Source organism: Myodes glareolus, chromosome 2 (assembly GCF_982192425.1).
Source record: "Myodes glareolus chromosome 2, mMyoGla1.1, whole genome shotgun sequence".
In the NCBI taxonomy this organism is placed as follows: Eukaryota; Metazoa; Chordata; class Mammalia; order Rodentia; family Cricetidae; genus Myodes; species Myodes glareolus.
In genome coordinates, this window is record NC_142027.1 from 74,604,634 (window position 1) to 74,624,458 (window position 19,825).

The 19,825-nt window shown below is 43.1% G+C and overlaps 2 protein-coding genes across 2 annotated transcripts in view; one reads left to right on the forward strand and one right to left on the reverse strand.

Moving 5' to 3' along the window:
- Cldn16 (claudin 16) overlaps window positions 1-881 on the reverse strand; it is a 113,560-nt gene extending 112,679 nt beyond the window's left edge. The window contains exon 1 of the mRNA XM_087901802.1: window positions 501-881. The gene's annotated coding sequence lies outside the window, so the exon portion shown is untranslated. The remainder of the gene's footprint in view (window positions 1-500) is intronic.
- Window positions 882-3,221: 2,340 nt separating this feature from the next.
- Cldn1 (claudin 1) lies at window positions 3,222-17,937 on the forward strand. The gene is made up of 4 exons (XM_048453909.3): window positions 3,222-3,658; window positions 11,637-11,801; window positions 13,690-13,774; window positions 15,397-17,937. The coding sequence occupies exons 1-4, from the start codon at window positions 3,436-3,438 to the stop codon at window positions 15,557-15,559; spliced, it is 636 nt and encodes a 211-aa protein (XP_048309866.1). The 5' UTR covers window positions 3,222-3,435; the 3' UTR covers window positions 15,560-17,937.
- The last annotated feature ends 1,888 nt before the right edge of the window (window positions 17,938-19,825 follow it).

The following is a 19,825-nucleotide window of genomic DNA, read 5'->3' on the forward strand; positions in this document are numbered from 1 at the left end:
CCAACCCTGGTCAAAGAACTACAGGCAACTGAGAAATTCAGAGAGTGGCAGAAAGCAGTTTTTCCAGTAACGTTTCCTCCAATTGACTGTCCAAGACCACGTGGTCAAATATGTTATACATATATTTAACTATACATCAAAAGCAGCTGGCAATTTTAACTACAACCCTCTCCTCCCTTCTCAAAAGCTACACACAGTTTCAAAAGTCTATTTTAAGGTGTTGTGAGACATGGACGACCAACAGTTTGTAGTGTTAGTAACCTCCATATCCTACCACCAGAATTCATACTGTACTTTTGTATTTGAACGATGATCATTTTTGACGCAGCTGATTCTTTAGGATTGTGTCCATCCCTTCTGTCGTTACTTTCCAAACCATTCTAAAGTAATTATGAACACACACCATCCCTAAGTGAATGTTTGGCATCCCAAACGCTTTTGTCCTTCTCATCAATCATTTCTGAGACTCTCACACTGTCCCTGGGGACTGACTGTCTTACCTTGTCAGTGTTCTCTTCTGCACGGTTGGTCTCTTGCTCCCATCTCTATGTGTGTGTGTCTCTTCTGCTGGCTTTCAGGGTCACCATGGAGCCCACACATCAGTCATCTAAGGCTGTGGAGTCCCTGGTGGGCTCTTTGCTGCCAGCTCATACGTCTCCTTTCTCAGGACACCCCAGAAATAGCCTCCTTGGAGAGCAACAGACACTAGGAGGGGACTCTCACGGAGCGGGATATCTCCCACTGCCTGGACCAAAAAGCACAAATGGGGTGTGTAGGGAAAAAAATCACTTATGTTCAGTGCACTCGGTGCTATGGACAAATACAGGGTAGTGGCTCAAGACCTGTGCTCCAGAGCAGAGTTGTAGTGTCGGGCGCCAGCACTGCTTGTTACCAAATGTGATTCTTGGGTAAGCAACGTGACCTCTGAGCCTGTTCCCTTCATCTGGGGGGGAGGGGGGTTAGGTAGCACTGAAGAGATGGAGCTTAGCACTTGGCAAGGGTGTACAACTCACAAGTGTACGCTATGGACGGGTGACCACTGTGAAGTCAGCCCCCACTATTATTGATTGCAAAACTTAGGCAGAGAAAACAGGATAATTGGCAGGCATTGGCAGGCTTCCCGTATGACTGCCCCCAGGATTTTCATTCCACCACTGGAAGCCTTTCTAGAATCTTTGGGATCATGTCATTGCCTTTATTATCTATGTTTCATATGTGAAAATCTGATGTCTGTGGGTTGCTTTTCTACTCCAATTAATGGATTTAAGCGGAGTTATTATGTCATCTGTTTCTGCTCTGAGGCTAGGGACAGAAAATTAGACAGGATTAGGCCGTCGAGGTGAGCACGGAGCAGTGGAGTGGGAAGCTCACCGCAGCCTTCCAAACACAGTTGTGGGCAGTGAAATAATCAGCCTCACACAGACCTGGATTAAAAACAAAACAAAACAGAGCAGAGCCCTTGTCTCCAATTCCCCGTCAATTACAGTTTGATAGAAATGGGTCCAAATGCAGATTTAAAGGGATCAAGCACAAATGCATTAGATGAATTCAAATCTTATTTTTTTTCTTTCTTTCTTTCTTTCTTTTTTTTTTTTTTTTAGTGACTCTGAAAAATGGCAGCAGAAATTGATTGGAACCTGTGACTCACACAGCGGGGGTCTTTGGGGATTATCTGCAACATGACTGACATTGTATCTGCCCTACAGACAGCAGCAGAGAACATTGGTCTGAACTCTCAGAGCAGTACAGCCTGCAGACCCAGGGCAGGCTGGCACCGCCCCAACACAGCCTTGCCTACAGAGCTTACTTAGAGGTCCTTTGCATTCTGGAAAAGCTGGGAGAAAGACAGCACCTATTTTAATCTTACTACCTCCCAGTTAAGTTCTATTGTCATTGCTACTCCCTAAGTCCTCGAGCACACCAGATCTTTGTCCCCAAGCACTGACAAAGCAGACCTGAAAAGAAGGCAGTCAGCTGGGAGTGAGAGTGGCAGGGCTTTTTACGTTTGTTCTGTGTCTACCATTCCTTCCTTGTAACAAGCTTGTAGTTTCCTTAGCATACATAGGTATCCCTGTTTCTTCTTCATATGCTGATTTCTGCCTTTAAGTCCCCTGTTTTTACTAAAATCGTAACAGCTTCTCTTCCAGTTGTACTCACACCACATACCAAATAACAGTTGAGAAACCATTTTAATTCTTCTCAACCACAACGTGGGCTTCTGAGTAACAACAAATAAGAAAGCCTTAGCGACCCAGAGAGGGGGGCCGGAGGCTGCCTACATCAAGCCTGGGAAGGTGGAATAGCCATTGTCGCCAGGTCTTAAATTTACTGAATTCCATCTGATAACTTGTCCCGAGTCAGACACCTCAGATAAGAAGTTGCTATGCTAAGCAAAATGCTTTAAGGAAAAGGTGTGTGTGTGTGTGTGTGTGTGTGTGTGTGTGTGTGTGTGTGTGTGTGTGTTGGGTGAGAGAATAGTGAACGTCATTTTCAAAAAGAAGATAAACACCCAAAAGATATAAATAGATAGACAGACAGACAGATAGATAGATAGATAGATAGATAGATAGATAGATAGATAGATAGATAGATATTTCTCTCTCTCTCCTTCAACTGAAAATGTAGGGGGAAGTACACAGAACTGGGAACTAAGTCCTGAATAGGCTAGAAACCTGCATGTGACACTCGTGACACTCTCTGGGTAGCATTTCCCTAATTTATAAAGAGGCCTCAGGGAGAAATGGGAGAAATCTAATGAAACAATCTCGACGAGCAGAAGGGAAGAGAGGTTCCCCCAAAGAATAAAGAAGGTAATCAAACAAGAGGAAAGGTGCAGGAGTTCGGAGTAGGGGAGCTCCGAGTTAGAGGTGCTCCTGAACAACACACTGAGAAGATATTAAAAATGAAAACCGATTTCTGGCTCTCTCTAGTTTTATGTTTATGCATTTTTTCAGTATTTACACAGACACGATAAACTTTTTTGCTATGGAGTGAAATGAAGAAAGGCCAATCAAGAGCTAGGAGAGAAATGAACCGGGACGGCTAGGGATGCCTGATTATCTTCACGTCGTCCTCAGGTCGCCCACGGGACATCCCCCACCACCGGAGAGCTGGCCTGGGAGGACCCAGCGCTCCTCGTGGGGACTCGGCCATGAAACCGCCAGGGGGAGCTGCATGCCGGGAGGGGCGGAGCTGCTTTAAATTGCAGCGCCGGGCGGTTAGGCATCTCAGAGAACTCTGCCACTTCTCCCTTCCAGACTCCGCGACCGAACCGGACCAGAAGCCAGGAGCCTCGCCCTCAGCCGCACAGGGAGCAGGGGTCCTAGCAACAACTTCTTCGCCGAGACCCCGCCACCTTCGGGAGCCCAGGGGCGCCCCTTGCAAACTCCGCCTTCTGCACCTGCCACTGATCCCGCGCGAGCCTTGGACCGAGCCATGGCCAATGCGGGGCTGCAGCTGTTGGGCTTCATCCTGGCTTCGCTGGGATGGATTGGCTCCATCGTCAGCACTGCCCTACCCCAGTGGAAGATTTACTCCTATGCTGGGGACAACATCGTGACGGCTCAGGCCATCTACGAGGGACTGTGGATGTCCTGCGTTTCGCAAAGCACCGGACAGATACAGTGCAAAGTCTTCGACTCCTTGCTGAATCTGAACAGTGAGTGCGCCCTTCACTCTCCCACCCTCACAACCCTCTCCCATCCTTTGGCCTCGGAGCCCCCGGTTCTGAGCAGTAGCATTGTTCACCCTGAAGCTGTCCTGTAATTACTTAGGGTTACCCTCTCTTAAGTTGGTCAAGGCTTCTGAGCATGTGCTCTGTCGTGAGAAAGCAAAGAGAACCCGAGCCTCAGGTCAAAGCCCTAGATTTGCCTCTAAGTCCCTGCTTGGCACCTTCTGCCCTTCTGGGTGTGATTCGGCCTCAAATTCCAATCAGCTTGGGTGGATAATGGGAGTATGAAGGTCACCGTGGAATTTGAACTCTTGGGCCTCTTCTACACGTTCTGATAGGGTTTGGGAAAGAAAACGGTACACGTTGGGTAGGGTTCAAAGTTAAGTAGACGATTTGGAAATATCAAATAAGGGACTTTCTGACTCTTGTCTCATGGTGTTTCCTATGCACAGCTAAGGTTAAATCTTTGTGTCTTTGGGTTTTTCCTTCTGCGATCTCCCCGAAGGTTGATCTTTTGACAGAGGTTCTGTGAAGAAGAGGCAGCATGTACAGTTTAAGTTTAGACGAAGAAGGCTGGTGGCGTGTGGGGGAGTGGGTCACAGAAGAGAAGGTTTCTGAATAACAGAAGAGAGAATGCACAGAAGGAGGCAGCCTAGTGGGTGCCACTAACAGGAGCAGATACCAACTGGGAAGAAGAAGGGGTCTTTCCATGATTTCCCCTCCTCAAGGGAATCTCCATATAATGGAGGATCATTCCTCATATAGGCAGTTAGAAAGGAATGTGGAGACAGAAATATTTCTGCCCCTCCTGGGGAAACAGATGATAAAATGTCTTCACCTTCATGTTAAGATTTAAAAAAAATGAGTGCTTTATCGGAAAACCATTAAATTCCCACCTACATAATACCATTCGTGGCTGTCTGCTCCTCCTAGAGAAATCACACTGGTTGTGCTCTGTGAGACTGTCCTGTCCTTTAACTCACAGAAAGAAGACCATTCCTCTCCCCGCCTTTGTCAAAGCAATGCTATCCCACAGTCCTCTGTGAATACTGGAGTGAACAGTGTGCTGGCATTGTCCAAATCCCATCCCAGGGGGTGCAGTTCTTCATCTGTCCCAGCTTGACACTCTGAGTACCCATAGAATTTCGTCAGCCAGTGTGGTGGGTCTCCACATCTGGACTCCTATATCAAAAGTAATCTGTAAGTTTGGTAAGGATGCATCGCTTATTGCCCTCCTGGATACAGTCAGGCTGTTAGCAACTGAGAAATAGCAAACAGACTGATGGAAAGAGAAAGGCCTTTAAGGACGTGATGCCAGGAACTTTCAGAGCTGCACTGTGGAGCAGGCAGGTGGGATGTGTCATGGACAAGTTTAGAGAGCTTCCCTGCCAATTTTGTTCTTCTAATGCAAATTCTTCACTTGATCAGGTTGAACTTCCTCACATGACTGGTTAGAATAATGGTCCCATGTAGCAAATCCTCAGCTCATCCCTACCCAGAATACTCTATGACATGGTTCATTAGAATTTATTCCCTGCTTATATAGTTATTATATTTCTTAAAACTGGGACAAAAGCACTGAATATCCTTCCATGACAAGCATTTTCAGAAACTGTTGATTTGTTTTACTGGAGCACAACTCCTATTTCCTGTTTTGGTTGAAACCATAGTTTATTCAAGATGGAGCCCCGTAGCCTCTCTCCCCAAACCAATTCCCAGGAGCGTGAGCCTTGACTCACATCTTCTCTCCCAGCTGAGCAGTGATTCACTAGGTGCCTTGGGACCAGGCCCAGAAAACTTGTCTCTGTTTCTCCACCTGAGCTCTGGTGTTCACGCCCACCCGATGAAGAGATCTGCTTGGTGATTCACTGGCTGGTTTTGGTGTAGTTCTCTGACGCCTAGAGATGAAAGGGTTGATTCTGTGTGCGCCTCATGAAGGTTGCCTCTCATGGGATGCTTTGAGGTGAGAGGCAGGGCTATGGGGTTCCCATAATTCTTTCAAGTTCTGCCAGTGGAGCCCACCTGAACTAAGTGTCAAGATAGAGGGTGTCAGGGTTTTGGAACCCAACATTCCAGGCTGCTGCTTCTATCATATCTGGTATCAGTTGTGAAAACCGCATGACCTACACAATGTGCAGGAAGTGTCTTATTATTACACCCCATAGAGAGTCACTGTATACAGCAGAAAGAGGTCATTTTGGACGTAGCTTTGGTCAAACAGCTTGTGAGGATATAAATGATAAATTTCTTGGAGAAACAGCTGTTACACTGTGAGTTATGGTCTCTAACAGCCAAGACCATTTCTATATCCCTGCATGTGATATCTATCTAGGGTGATGACCCTGGTCGCTGAAATTTAGACATACAAAGGAGAGGGCCAGGTGCAGTTCTAGTAGACTTTTCTTTGTCTACGTCACACATCTCTCTTGGTTTGGATTTGATTCCCAACATTGTGGGAAGCCAGTCGCCTGCTTGGCTAATTGCTTCTGCTTGCTTCACTTTAATAGGCAGCACTGTCCAAAGACAGGGCTTTCCCGGGAGGCTGCATGCTGGGAGGTATCAAAGCGGAGAAGAAGTAAGCATTTTTGTAGGAATGCTGTTGTGAAGATCCAAGCACCAGACAAATGGGAGGTTATGCTAGACTCTCTTTAAGTCTCATCTTAGCCCAGAACTTCTGTAATTTGTTTATTAGCTACCCCGGCCTGTTGAACTTGCTCGGCATGAATCCACATGTGTGTAGGTGTGCTTAATGAGTATTGGCTGTCCTGAGGTTTCCCAGCACTCTCCCCATGATGTCAGGCTCAATCAGGGGAGCAAAATCACGGGCTTGGATGCCTGTGCTGCACAGGCAGAGAGAACGGCAGCCACACAGGCTTCTCCAGACTCCTTTATGTTGCTAAACTGTGAACATGAAGAGAAAGCGTGAGTGTGCAAAGCCAAGACTCAAAATGAGCTCCAGCTTACACTATCCAGGGAGAGCTACTTGATCTTCCTAGACTAAGGTGGATGCAACACTTGGAAAATAGGGCAGCGTAGGAGGAACAGGGGAATGAATCAAAGGCCCACTCATCTGCTCAGCCAACCTGAGCCCGGCCCTATTTTCACTTGTAGGAATGCGGCAAAGGCTCCAGCCAGTGTCAGTTTTTTTTTTGTTACTAACTTCAGTGACTAAAGGAGAAAGAGCAAGTGGCATAGCACAGGCTTCCTAGGTTGGAGTGATAATTAAGTGTCACGGAAAAAGTTATTTGAGGCGGGGAATGAGTGGGAGAGGTTGGAGGGAATAGAAAAGAGAAGTGGGAAAAATTATGTAATTATATTTTAATAAAAAGATAGTGGCCATGAAAATGGTAATACAGGACATACATTCAATAATGAGGCATTTAAAAATAGGGTGTTTTTTTTTATGTGAGAGAGAGAGAGAGCACAAAACTTCTCAGGAGTCTCTGAGAGGTGTCAAGCCCTCATCCTCCAGGACCACTTGGACCACCGATTGAACTCATGTGCTGACGTCACACTTAGCCCACCGGCTCAGGCACCTGCAGAACGGAAATTGAACAGCGAAGGCGCTTGTGAAACTTTGAACACTGGTAAAAGTAAAAGCCATAATAATCGGAAAGTCCACAGCAGTGTGCTCTGATCGTCTGCATAAGCTCATATAGTTGTGAAAGAGAAGGTATTTGTGCTCCAGTCACACAGTGGGCAGTTATTTGATCCCCGAGACTTATTAGGACTGTGTGAGGGCAGAAATACTATTAAAATCGAGCTTGCTCATGATATATAGAACATAGGGTAGCAATGGTAATAGGGGTATTGAGCAGAGTACGCCCAGTGCCAAGTATTTACGGGGATTCTACTGCTTGGAGAGCATGTCTTTAATGTTCGGGGGAGGAAGTACCCTGCCTGCCTAAGCTTGTCTTTGCAAACTTTGATTAAAATAACTGTAGTAGAAAGGCAGTGTCTAACTCATTTCTTGTCTTATAAGTAGAGATCTTTGTAAGGATTTTTTTAATTATACTTTCTAGTTGAAAGCGGTGAGAACTCCTTAGGGGGTCTTTAAGCTGCCAATTTTCAATCTGGCTGAGTGTAATTAGAAGGCTGCCTTCTGTTTGCTGCTCAGAAACAATAGTGTAACTTTTCCAGTATTTGCTGGCCAGCTTCACACATAACTGTAACTAAAATGTTATAGCGCTAGCTACACATTCCAAGGTTTAAGTAAGACATGTCAGTTCTCTTAGGCATAGTGCAATAGTATCTGGATGTATTTCTGCACCAAATATTATTTTGTAGCACTAATTCTTCACTACTAACTTCCATGTGCTGCCATCCCCGTTCTGCTGAGAAAGAAAAACAGAGAAACACCATTACAAGAGTTCATCAAATACAGAACTTTAAAACTGTATCAAGTTAGGAAAAGTGCAGGTTTTTCCTCTGCATGAATTTCTAGTGTTCCGTAGCCTAACTTAAGCCTAGCTGTACATACCAAATTGTTAGCATCCCTGGAACCTTCAAGGAGGTGTCTGTCAAACAAGTATGATTTTGAATATTTGGCTTAACATAAGTATGAGCTTTCTATATCACATTGTCACCAGCTTTGAAGAGCAAAGGTATCCTTACAGTCCAAGCTCACTGAGAACAGACTGAATGATGCATGTGACCGGTCAGGAGGCGTGAGCGGCAGTTCAGATAGAAGCCATGCAAGTGCAGTCGTCTAGTAGCGAACCACACTGACGCAGTTTAAGACTCTGACTCAAAGGACTTCCATAAGACCTTCACTGGAAAGAATTTGCCTAGTCCAGCTGAAAACTCCAGTTTAGAACGGATCTCTACGGAAAATGGTCACAACCTTAGAACAACAGTTTCTTTGTCTGACTTGTAATCCATCATTGCAGGTGCCCGTCTTGTAAGTTCTCATGCTGTTGCGGTTTTCCAGCGCTGTTTGTGGTGCGCAAGAACACTTGCATTACTTTTATACTTTCTGCTCACGGAATTATCCAATGTCCCCATTGGGTGCCAGTCTAATATTAAACAGAAGATAACTCATAACCCTATGGCTTGCAGGTGTAAATGGAAAATGTTTCTTTATAAAGCAATGTTATTATCCCGTACTGTTTTATTGCGTTTTTTAAATGAAAACAGAGTCCCTCATCTCTGTGGTTTTGTAGTTACAAATCATATTGACCATTGACTGCATGTCTGTGCGTGGGACACTGTACAATAAGAAAAGGAAGCATGTAGGGTTGTTGGGTTGTTAGCTAGCACAGGATAGAATACCTGTCACTTCTACTTCACTTTGCAAAAGTAGTGAACAAAACAATAGCATGAAGCACAGATGTTTCCTGATAATTTAAAGATGAACCGTTAGGGAATATTTGATGGTGGGAAGTGGATGGAGGCGGCATGTCCATAGGCTATACCTGGGTGCGCCTTGAGTAGAAGGCCAAATGTTTCATAAACTTGATTCTTGAGACTGCTGTGCAGGAGGCTCCTCCTGAAGGATGTCTTGTGCCCAGTGCTCAGATCACTGGGGCTGGTGGCCTGTGCTTTGACTTCATGCCTGGATCAAATGACAATTATATGAACTAAATCTGGGTGGCAGTTGTGTAACAAGGACTACTTCCAGAGAGACGAAAGACACCCACAGAAGTCACCCACAGAGAATTGATCAACAAATTAGTTTTGAGAAGGTGTCTGAGACAGAGGAGGTCATATACATCTGTGAAGAACTACCATAGCATTAGAGTTTTCTAATTATACTGTTTCTTTACTAAGGGTAAGAGTCAGGCCACTCCACCTTAGCATCTTTCAATGACTTTTCATTACATTTGGAATAGACTCTGAACTCATGACAGTAGCCTACAAAACTTTGTATATGTGTATGATGTGTATGTGTGTATGTCTTCACATATATGTATATGTGATATATATTCATACATATATACATACACACATCTGTGTGTCCCTTTTGCCAACCTTGATAAATGTCATTACACTTCCCACCATTTATCATTTATCAGTAGAATCACCATTTGCCCCTGTTTACTCAAGATCTGGTGCCTTCTCAGTATTCTGGACTTTTCATTTAAAATATAGAGTATCATGGGCAAACTGTCAGGGGTGGTCACCCTCTCCTCCAGGCACAGAGACCCCTGTGTTGACTACATCCCAAAATGCTTTCCTTCTGAGCCAGAACCAAATCTGAAATCTGTGCTTTATAAGAATGTAATTATCTTGTTTTTCATTTTCCTAATACGTACCAGCTGCCCTTGTAACCACTGTTGATAAATCAGAAGGAAGTGAACACCTTAACTGGGAGTCCTTGGGACTTTCCTCTTCATATGACAGCATGGTTTCTGATTCCAAGGAGAGTTTTCTGCTGGTCATATAAAGAGCTTCAGTTCCTAGTAAAGCCATGGGCATGGAACGTGGCTTTGATCCACCCTGGAAGCCTGTGAGGAGGACAGGAGAGTTGTGCTTATGTGCTTAGCGCATACTTATGAGCATCTGGAGATGGCTTAAGAGGCAGAGAGTGTACTGTTTAGTGTTTTGATGAAGGAGTAAAACTTGCTCCCAAATATCCCTGAAATTCTGGGGAAATGCAATTGAGCCTATTTAGAAATGAATTAGTGTGTTTCTACTATTGATTGTGATAACAAGGATAGAAGTGGGTATAGTGAAAATGCCGTGTGGTCCAGAGGCGTTTGTTTTAAATTAAAATTGGTAACTTAACCACTCAGTCTTGAGCATGTGAAGACTAAGCCTGTGTACACATTAAATATTAGGACTGTCATTGTCATAGTCACCCCTGAAGACCATTCTAACTCACTGTGTAGAGATGTTGTCCCTTATATTTCAGAAAACACAGACATGGTCCTAAAGAATATTAGGTAGTTTTTCCAGGATCCAAGGTTTGCTGCAATGTGAATATCTCCATATACAGCCTTCCATTTCACGTATTAAGGATATATGTTAGACAATGATGTTCAGGTGAAAAAGAAAATAAAACTGTAAATTAAAAATCTTCTAATGAGTGTAACCAACCACACACACACACACACACAGAGAGAGAGAGAGAGAGAGAGAGAGAGAGAGAGAGAGAGAGAGAGAGAGAGAGAGGGAGGGAGGGAGGGAGAGAGATCATATATTTTTATAACATAATGCTGGCTTTTAGTATTTTATTTCTTTTGGAAACACTGGCTCAGTCTCTCAAACCTGACTCTGTCTTTGGTGATAACACAACACAGCAAAGATAAGAATGAGGACTTTAGATAATTGGTGGAAAGCTGAGAAATACAAGTTGGGGTTACTATCTTTGACATTATAACACGAGATTTTGTAGGTGTAAAAACCATTGGTGTCTTTTCCTATGAATTTACTGCTCTGCTCCAAGTTACCTTCTTAAAGATTGCCTTAGCATTAATGTTCTAGAAGGTTGTATCCTTCCCCACTATCAACTTCTGATAATTAGGGATAAAATGCTATCTAGCCATGACCATCTCTGAAAAATCTCATTTATCATCCAGATTCACTTGGTTTTTTTTTTGTTTTGTTTTTTGTCTGAAAGCTTAAGACTGTCGTCTAAAGCAAGTGACTAGTACCAAATATGTATTTTAAGTCATTTATGTATGAATGATGACCATTAAGGATAATATATATAAATGTTAGTTCAGAATCTAAATACCCAGGTAGTAATGATTACGTATTCAGTTGAGTGAGACCGATTCAACCGAGTCATTAGTTGGGTTGATTCTGAGTTGAGTAACTGAAGTCCTAGCTACCCTCCAGACTGTGCTCATCTGCCTAGCGACAGTTCTGGTGACTGCTGCAGAAACGTCACTACAGCTCCATGTCCTTCGGACTCCCTGTTCACTTCTCTCCCTCCCGAAGAACACGGGGATAGGTTTCATCTCCCGCCGCTCTTGTGCTGCCCTAGGCAGGATTTTTACATGTCCGAAATGTTTCCTCTCAGGTACTTTACAGGCGACCCGTGCCTTGATGGTAATCGGCATCCTGCTGGGGCTGATCGCCATCTTCGTGTCCACTGTCGGCATGAAGTGCATGAAGTGCCTGGAGGAAGACGAGGTGCAGAAGATGTGGATGGCTGTCATCGGGGGCGTGATCTTCCTCGTTTCCGGTAAGGGCGGCCCCTCCTCTCTCTTACCTAGTTTTCGCAGGCGTGGTTTGAAATCTATTTTTCTACGGTTTAGTTTCTTAGTTTATATCAGATTCCTTGTACTTGGAGCGTTGTAATGTAGCTTACCATTTGTAAAATACAGATACCTTCAGGGCCTTACAGCCAGACTGTTGGCTTTCATGGTCTCAGAAAGAATCACATGAAAACGTGACTTGTGGGCACTTTCATAAGGTACAACCGTGAAGGACTCAGGTGCCATTTGTCTCTTAGGCCCCATCTCTTTAGATTCAGAAAGATGTTTAATACTTAGCAAAAGAGTCCAGACCGATTTTATGTGATTCGGAATGTGCTATTTGGAAGTTATAGTTGTGGAACATGGTGGTGCATGTGATCCCAGCAGGAGAGTGATTGTGCAGAGGAGTGTGGAGTTCAAGGCCAACCTCAGCTGCCTAAGACCTTGTCTCAAACACACACACACCACATTATAGAGAACTTCAGAAAATGTTAATAATGTGCTTCAGGGTATCTAGATATCTAGGTTCAGAACATAGGGAAGACTGAAAAAATATGGATAATATGTTAATGGTGCTAGATTGGGAAAGATGGGATAGGAGATAGGAGAGAAAGATAAAGGTAACACTGCAGATGAGCAGAGCTGAATCCACAGTAAACAGGAGGTACCCATGGATCAGAGAGGAGATAGGCCTACTGGGGTGCAGCAGGTGGAATACTGACAAGGTGCAGTGTAGGGTTAACTGAACTAAGGAAGAAAACTACAGAAAAGGGTATAAAAACTATTGACAAAATAGTAGTTATGTGTCACACGAAAAACAAGTAGCATTTTCTGTTTTATTCAAATGTTTACTGACAGGTTATATGTTTGAGGAACAGAGAAATATAAATCATGAACATCATTTCAGAACTTTTTAAGGATATGTTAAATATGATAGATATTATATTACAGATATGCTATTGGTTAATTTCATATGTAGACAGTATATAATACATAGATGGAACAATACTGTATAGATCCCAAGTATTGCATGTATGGAATGATCATTATATAGGTGATATAGCTACAAAAAATGAGACTTAGATATTATGTCTTTATTCCTCTTGTTGGCGGAAAACCAGAGGGGGCTTTCGATCCAGCATAGTTTGTGTATGACAAATACCTCTTTAGATGAAAATAAACTTTATAATTTAGACATCATATAAGCACTGGAATGAGCGACATTGCCCAATCACTTCCTTCCATTACTGATTACAAAATGTCATGAACAATTAAGTTCAGTTATATAACACAATCAAGGGTGTCACCTCACCAAACGATTCCAATATTAGATATTGCCTTAAACCTGGGGCAGGAAGAGTCTGGATGCTCTGGCCCATTCTGAAAAAGGTTCTACTTCCTGTGATAGTTAGCTCGGGGTTTGCTGCTGGATCAAAACCTAAAAATGGATTTTGGAATTGTCAAGAAGAATGCAGGAGGATTTTCATCTTACTTTCCTGTAAACAGTTCTCTGCTAATAATAACGAACATTGTCATTCAAAAGTAGTTTCATACACTGAACTGCAGGACTGAAGAACCTTTGTCAGGGGTTTAGAAGAAGATGAACCAGTCAAGCTGTACCTGAAGAACTATACATAAATAAGATGTCATAAGTAGCATAATCTAGGCCCAATGTCAATCTAATTTCTTTGTAATTCTTTGCAGAACAGTTGGAATAAATTATATCTAAGTCAAATTGATTTCCATAACAATAAAATAAAATGTCAGCACTCTTGATGAGATTCAATTCTGGTAGACTACAATTAGGTTCAACAGTCTGTGTTTTTGTGTTCAGTGTCCCGTAGTGATTAATGACTCTGGTTTGAAATTTTGTAGGTCTGGCAACTTTAGTGGCCACAGCATGGTATGGAAATAGAATTGTTCAAGAATTCTATGACCCCATGACCCCCGTCAATGCCAGGTAAATCTAGTCATGTGTAAAAATGTTCGTTCTCTGAAAATCTGTCCTTTTTGTCTTCAGCAGACTGCCACCAGACTTGCTTTCAAGAACTGTGTGGAAATTTATGTCAAACTTATAAACAATTTGAATGACCTGTGAGCCATGTTCAAATGAATTGGATAATGGCTTGAACAGCCAAGGCTAATGACAAAATGTACTTCAAAGGAGAAAGGTTCTAAGCTGGATTCTAGCCAACAATATATCACATGCTTTATCTTCCCCAAATTATGAACAAAAATGTCAATGTGTTGGACATGTTCTTCTTGAGGCATATTGTGTTTCTGATATCTATGATCACTTGGAACTAATATGCAAGTTCATGATTTATTGACAAAGTAGAACCATCATAGCGGTTAACAAATAATGCTTTATTCCCAATAGTTTCCACATGTTGTATTTTCCTAGTATGTTCCGATGCCACTTTAAAATTGTGTGTTCCATTGCTACTATAAAGTTGACTTAACGAGGGTCACCTTTCTTAATAGTTCGAGTTTTTCAAGTTCAGGCCCTGAGTCTTGGCTCTCGGGTGACAATGCTCTTTGATCGGGGACAAGGCTTATTGTCTCACTGTCCTGCCATCCATAAAGCTTAATAACTACATTCAAAGCTAGAATGTCAAGATGTAATTACTGTTTGTGAGAGCTAGGGCGAGCAAATGAAAAATCCCAGTGTTTGCAGAGGTAAATGTGTGTCTTTTTATACAGTCACCCATAGGCAGAAGAACATAGGCTGGGCTGCAGCAGCTGTTGGAGCCTAGCCCATCCTGTAAGATTTATGATGTAGGGACAGAAACTGCTGGAGGTCAACGGGCCAGCTTTTCAGCAGAGTAGTAATATTAGGAGTGCATGAGAAAGCATTTTATAAATTGCCGTGCTCTGTACACTTGTTATACTATGACGGCACATTACCCTGAACACCCTCCAGGGAAGCAAGGGAGACAATCAGCTTCGAGGGGAGAAGCCATGGGCAAGATGTAAAACTGCCGGTCCAGAGTTGCTCAGGGGGGCTTGCATCAGGACCCAAGTCCTATACCTTCTACATCCAGGCCTTTTCTCTGCATGATGTCCACAGTTAGCCACAGACTCCTCATCCCAAGAATATGGACTAACGTGTCCACCTGACCTTGTTCAATCTGGAATCAGTCACGGGATATTCAGATGTCTTTCCTTCAAAACAGACATTTTATATTTTATTTTAACTAGGTTCTCGAATCACTAAGCACTTGTGTTACAGAAATGACTACTATTTGAGAATAGTAAACTTTGTAAGCGATAACCTAGGACTGTGGCCTAGTCCTCACTTCTCAAGTGTCTAAACATCCTTTCGGAGCCTCTTTTGCTTGGAAAGGTCTTTGGAAATATTTGTGTAATTAAACTGGTGTATTGCATCGCATATTACTGATGTGCTGTTGCAAATTATTGATAATTACAGTGTAAACATTATTTCATGGATGTGCTCACAAACAACAGCTCCTGGGGGATCATGGGAGTGTATGTATACATATATATATATATTCAATTGCTATTGATTTTCTTTTCTTGCCAACAGTCCTCACAGCAGCATGATGCTGTCTTTTCTTTCAGGTATGAATTTGGCCAGGCCCTCTTCACTGGCTGGGCTGCTGCCTCCCTTTGCCTCCTGGGAGGTGCCCTACTTTCATGCTCCTGTCCCCGGAAAACAACCTCTTACCCAACACCGCGGCCTTATCCCAAGCCAACACCTTCTAGTGGGAAAGACTACGTGTGACAGAGGCGAAGGGAAGAGATCCTGTCGGAACAAATACAAAATGGACATTGAAACTAATATTGACATTGAGGCCCTAAACTGTTGACTATGGTTATGTGAACCGTGGCATAAGGAAAGGAAGCATATTTTTACATCCCAGTGGCTATGAGGGGCTTGGCTGTGCCTTACCATCTTTCCTGAGTCCAGGAAGGAAGCCTTTTGCATTTGAACTGCTGCTTCCCACTGAGTGATCCCACTCAAATGGGGAAGGATGCTCCTTTAGTGTGTATAAATATGTTTATGTACATATTTTCTATTAAAAATAGACAGTTAAAAACCTCTTATTTTCCTTATACCAGTACCAGCATACTGAAAATGACTCTAGAGAATACACAATTTCCTATTGACTAAATAAGCCTACTGATGCATTTTTCTTGTTCTCTGTGAACATATGTGATCAGTCAAATATCTCCCCTTTGATCAGCAGTTAGTATCTTTGCATAAGACAAAACTTCTTGTCGGATCTGACTTCCTTTTCCCATGTGTATTCTTTGCAACAACATATTTAATTTTTTTTCTTTTTAGCTCTAACAATGATTGCTTTTTCTGCTGGGTACGTGAAGGTTTGTTTCTAGCTCCCGAATCTAGTAGCGAATTTCACAGCCCACACTTGAAGCTTAAAATACGTATGAATCACTTAGCGCTTCCGTGTCTGATCTGTGGGAGGAAATCTGAACAGATTCTGTTTTTCTGCGGATCTCCCCTCACCGTCCTTGCACTTTGGTCTGGAGCTGTCTTGTTTGCTTTGAAAATATTTGTTTCACTGAGTGGCCATACTGTGAACTCTGCTGTTGAAACAGTTTTATTGATTGCATTTTCAGGTACTTATTCGCCCTTCCAGATCCTGCAAAGTATGTTCTTCTTCTTCTGCCCTCCTCGGCTATCTTGGTTTCTCACATGTAATTATCGTGTGGTTTAGCTCGTCTGTGAGAGGTGTGGTCTGTTTATCTGCGCAAAGTGCTAGACTTGCAGGAGCGATAATACGGTGACAGGTATGCTCTCCTCTCCTTAACTGTGAGCAATTTACAGTCTTTATACCTCTTTTCCCATCTGCCAAAGTGGGATAATTATACTTAACCAGCTGGTAGAGGTAATGCGAGTATTAATTAGCTGATATGACTCTCATTCTTTGAACATGAAATATGCCTAAGTAGTGTTTTCCTTGCTCCATTAGCAGTTTTGAAGTCACTGAGGAACATCTACACACACGCCGTCACACTGCTCCGTATTTTTTTTTTCTCTTTGTCATGAGTCTACTTCCTCCCCTTCTGCTGTGCCTCGCCTCTTGGTGCTGTTTCACTTTGTCAAGCGCTCTTACTCTTCTAATCTGTAGGAAAGGCCCGTCAGCAGAGCAGGATGGTGTAATAGAAAGGGTGTTGACAAAGACATTTGGAGACCTGGATGTGAGTCTCAGTGCTATCGCTTAATGACCGGCTCGGGCAAAGGCACTTGGCTGCCCTAAATGTATTGCTACATCTGCACAACGGGTTCATTAACTCCTGCTGTGCCCTGTGTCACGAGATTCGAGAGGGGACACGTGTAAGTATGGTTTTATGAGGAGAAACATGTGGCTCTGTACTTGCTAAGGAATTTAAGTTCGCTGGTCTCGTCTTCACACAACTGGAAAGAGACAATTGTTAATTGGGTGTCTTTCCTTCGCAAGTCTCTCAAATGATGAGCTACTAAACTTCACGGAGTTAAACTGATCTTAAGTCTCTAAAACTCTTTGTTGTTTGAGGCAGCGGTTGGGTCTGTGGCCCAAGCTGGCCAAGAACTCTGTATCACCCAAAGATTCTTGGGCATCAGCTTCCCAGATGTTGAAATGACAGGTGTGAGCCCCATCCTCATTACACCTTTGTTCCATCAGTCTGTGACTAAGCCAATGACATGAAGGCAGTGTGGACACTAAGGGGGATGAGATGCTCTTGGTGAAGCAAGATGTGCAAAGTTGGATGGAAGCTAACAGTTCTGGGAGAGAGTAGGAACACTTCATGGTGAAACCAGGCGGAGGGAGTTGTACAAAGGATGGAGTCATGTAGACTTGAATTACTTTAAGTTTTATCATATTTCCATGTGTAGAAGAAGTCATACAAAGATCTTTTAACAGAATTAAGGTTCCTAATGAGGGGTAATGTAAATGCATACAAATAACACTTGCCAAACCACACAGAGTTCTATATTCCAAAATAATCCCATTTGATGTCAGAACTTAGCCAGTTTGGATATTTTTATACCCTGCTACCAAACCTGGAAAGAGACCAATTGATATTTGGGGACTGCAGTGGGAATTTGTACAAAGCATTACTCTTTTTCAATAAATTGTTGTTTTGTAATGAAAACTCTAAGTTTCATGGCTTGTTTTCTAATCATAATTTTTTAGAACTGCGATTGTGTACAAGACTGGGATTCATGAGATAGAACACTGCTCACTGTGTTTCTGGAAAAGAATCATGGTCCTAGGGAAATTGGGGATCTCTCTTTGGGGTCTTAGTCTCACTAGTAAACTAATTTAGAAACAGACCTAAAAAGAAGCTCAAGGACATTTTGTTTTTTGTTTGTTTGTTTGTTAGCTTGCTTGTTTGTTTATTTGAAAGAAGAACAATTAACCAGACAAGCTACAAATCTTGACAGTTGCCAGGAAGAGGGAGTTAGCAAGGGTGAAAGCCCAGCCTTTAAAGGCAATCAGACAGGGTCAGTTTATAATGGAGGGCAACAAGCAGTCACATGGCAGAGAAGCTGCCTCACTGCAGAAAAGGATGGGGGCTTCAGTGAAAGGTGACACATTCCAGAGTGTCCTAAGATGACTCGGAAAAATGGTCAGACCACTTCAGTGTTCTATGATGCAGGCTTTGTAAACTACTGCATGGGGGAGGAGTGACGGAGAGGGCTAAGGAATTGAGTTTATTGTAGGGATAATTATTCTTCCCATCTCCATTGCATGCCTTTAGCTGAATCATCTTTCCTGAGGGGTGGTCTCTTGGCATGGTGACTGCTAGGCCCAGCTAGATTAACTCTGAAGGGAGGAAGCAATAGTATGTAATGTTCTAATCTTTGGAGCAGATCAGAATGACATGTCTCCACCCAGGGCCAGAGATAGATTCCAGTCTTTTGACCAGAAAGAAATAACTTTCCTCTAATTGGCCTCAACAAAGCCATGGCATCCATCCTTAATGGCCTCCAAGACTTTATCATGTCCACTGGTCAACAATCAAGACCCTAAAAACATTTAGGTCATGAGTGGGTTAAACTTCACTTCCAAAGTCGTTCACCAGGAGGAACAAGTGTCTGGTCTTTAGTTTCAGTCACACCCTCGCGTGCAGCCTCCAGAGAGAGGAGCTCATTTAGAAGAAGAGAGATAACAAGAACCGAGGTCAGAAACCACAGCTACTCTGGCCTCCAACCCAGAAGGCTAGAGACCATTTCTACCTCCAGACCAAGGATAAGAATCTAACTGCTGCTTGCAGTGTCTCTGCCATGAACTACCTGGACTGCTTCTATCCCTTGTCCTCATCAATATTCACCCTGACCTGTCTTTCAAACATTTGTGTTACTACACTCACTAGCATATATATCTCTCCCAAATGGGGATCCTCTCTTAGATAAAGACATAGATATCAGTTCCTTCTTTTCATCCACAGAAGAACATGCAACAATGAATGAAGAGTAAAAGACAAAGTCTGGGAAATTTCTTTTATTTGTTTATTTATGTAAGGTTTTTAATTAAATTTTTTCATTTATTTTATATGCTAACTACAGTTTCCCCTCCATCCTTTCCTTCCCCTACCCACTTCTATGCCCCTCTTCCACTCCTTCTCCATCTCCATTCAGAAAGGGGCAGGCCTCCCATAGGAGTCAGCAAAGCATGGCACGTCAAGTTGAGGCAGGACCAAGCTCTTCCCCCTGCATCAGTGTTGGGCTAGGCAACCCAGCATGGGAAATGAGCTAGTTCCCAAAACCTAGGAACAGGTCCTGATCCCACGTCTAGGAGCTCCACAAACAGACCAAGCTACACATGCAAAACTACCTCCTAGGAATGCAAGTGATGAAATCACTCCCTTGTTATCTTAAAGTATCAGTGACAGTGTCAGAGAGCAGCTTCGTGGCCTCTCCCTGGAAAATATTCCCATGAACAAAGTCAGCAGTGTGAGGAAAAGTTTCAGTTCTACAAGTAGTCTCTGGTAGTGGTCCTCGACGGGGATGAGATGAAAGCCATTGCCTGCCAATACG

Coding starts and splice junctions, on each gene's coding strand:
- Cldn1 (XM_048453909.3), top strand. CDS start 3,436: ATGGCCAATGCGGGGCTGCAGCTGTTGGGCTTCATCCTGGCTTCGCTG. Junction 11,802..13,689: donor CGTGATCTTCCTCGTTTCCG/GTAAGGGCGGCC, acceptor GAAATTTTGTAG/GTCTGGCAACTTTAGTGGCC. Junction 13,775..15,396: donor ATGACCCCCGTCAATGCCAG/GTAAATCTAGTC, acceptor CTTTTCTTTCAG/GTATGAATTTGGCCAGGCCC.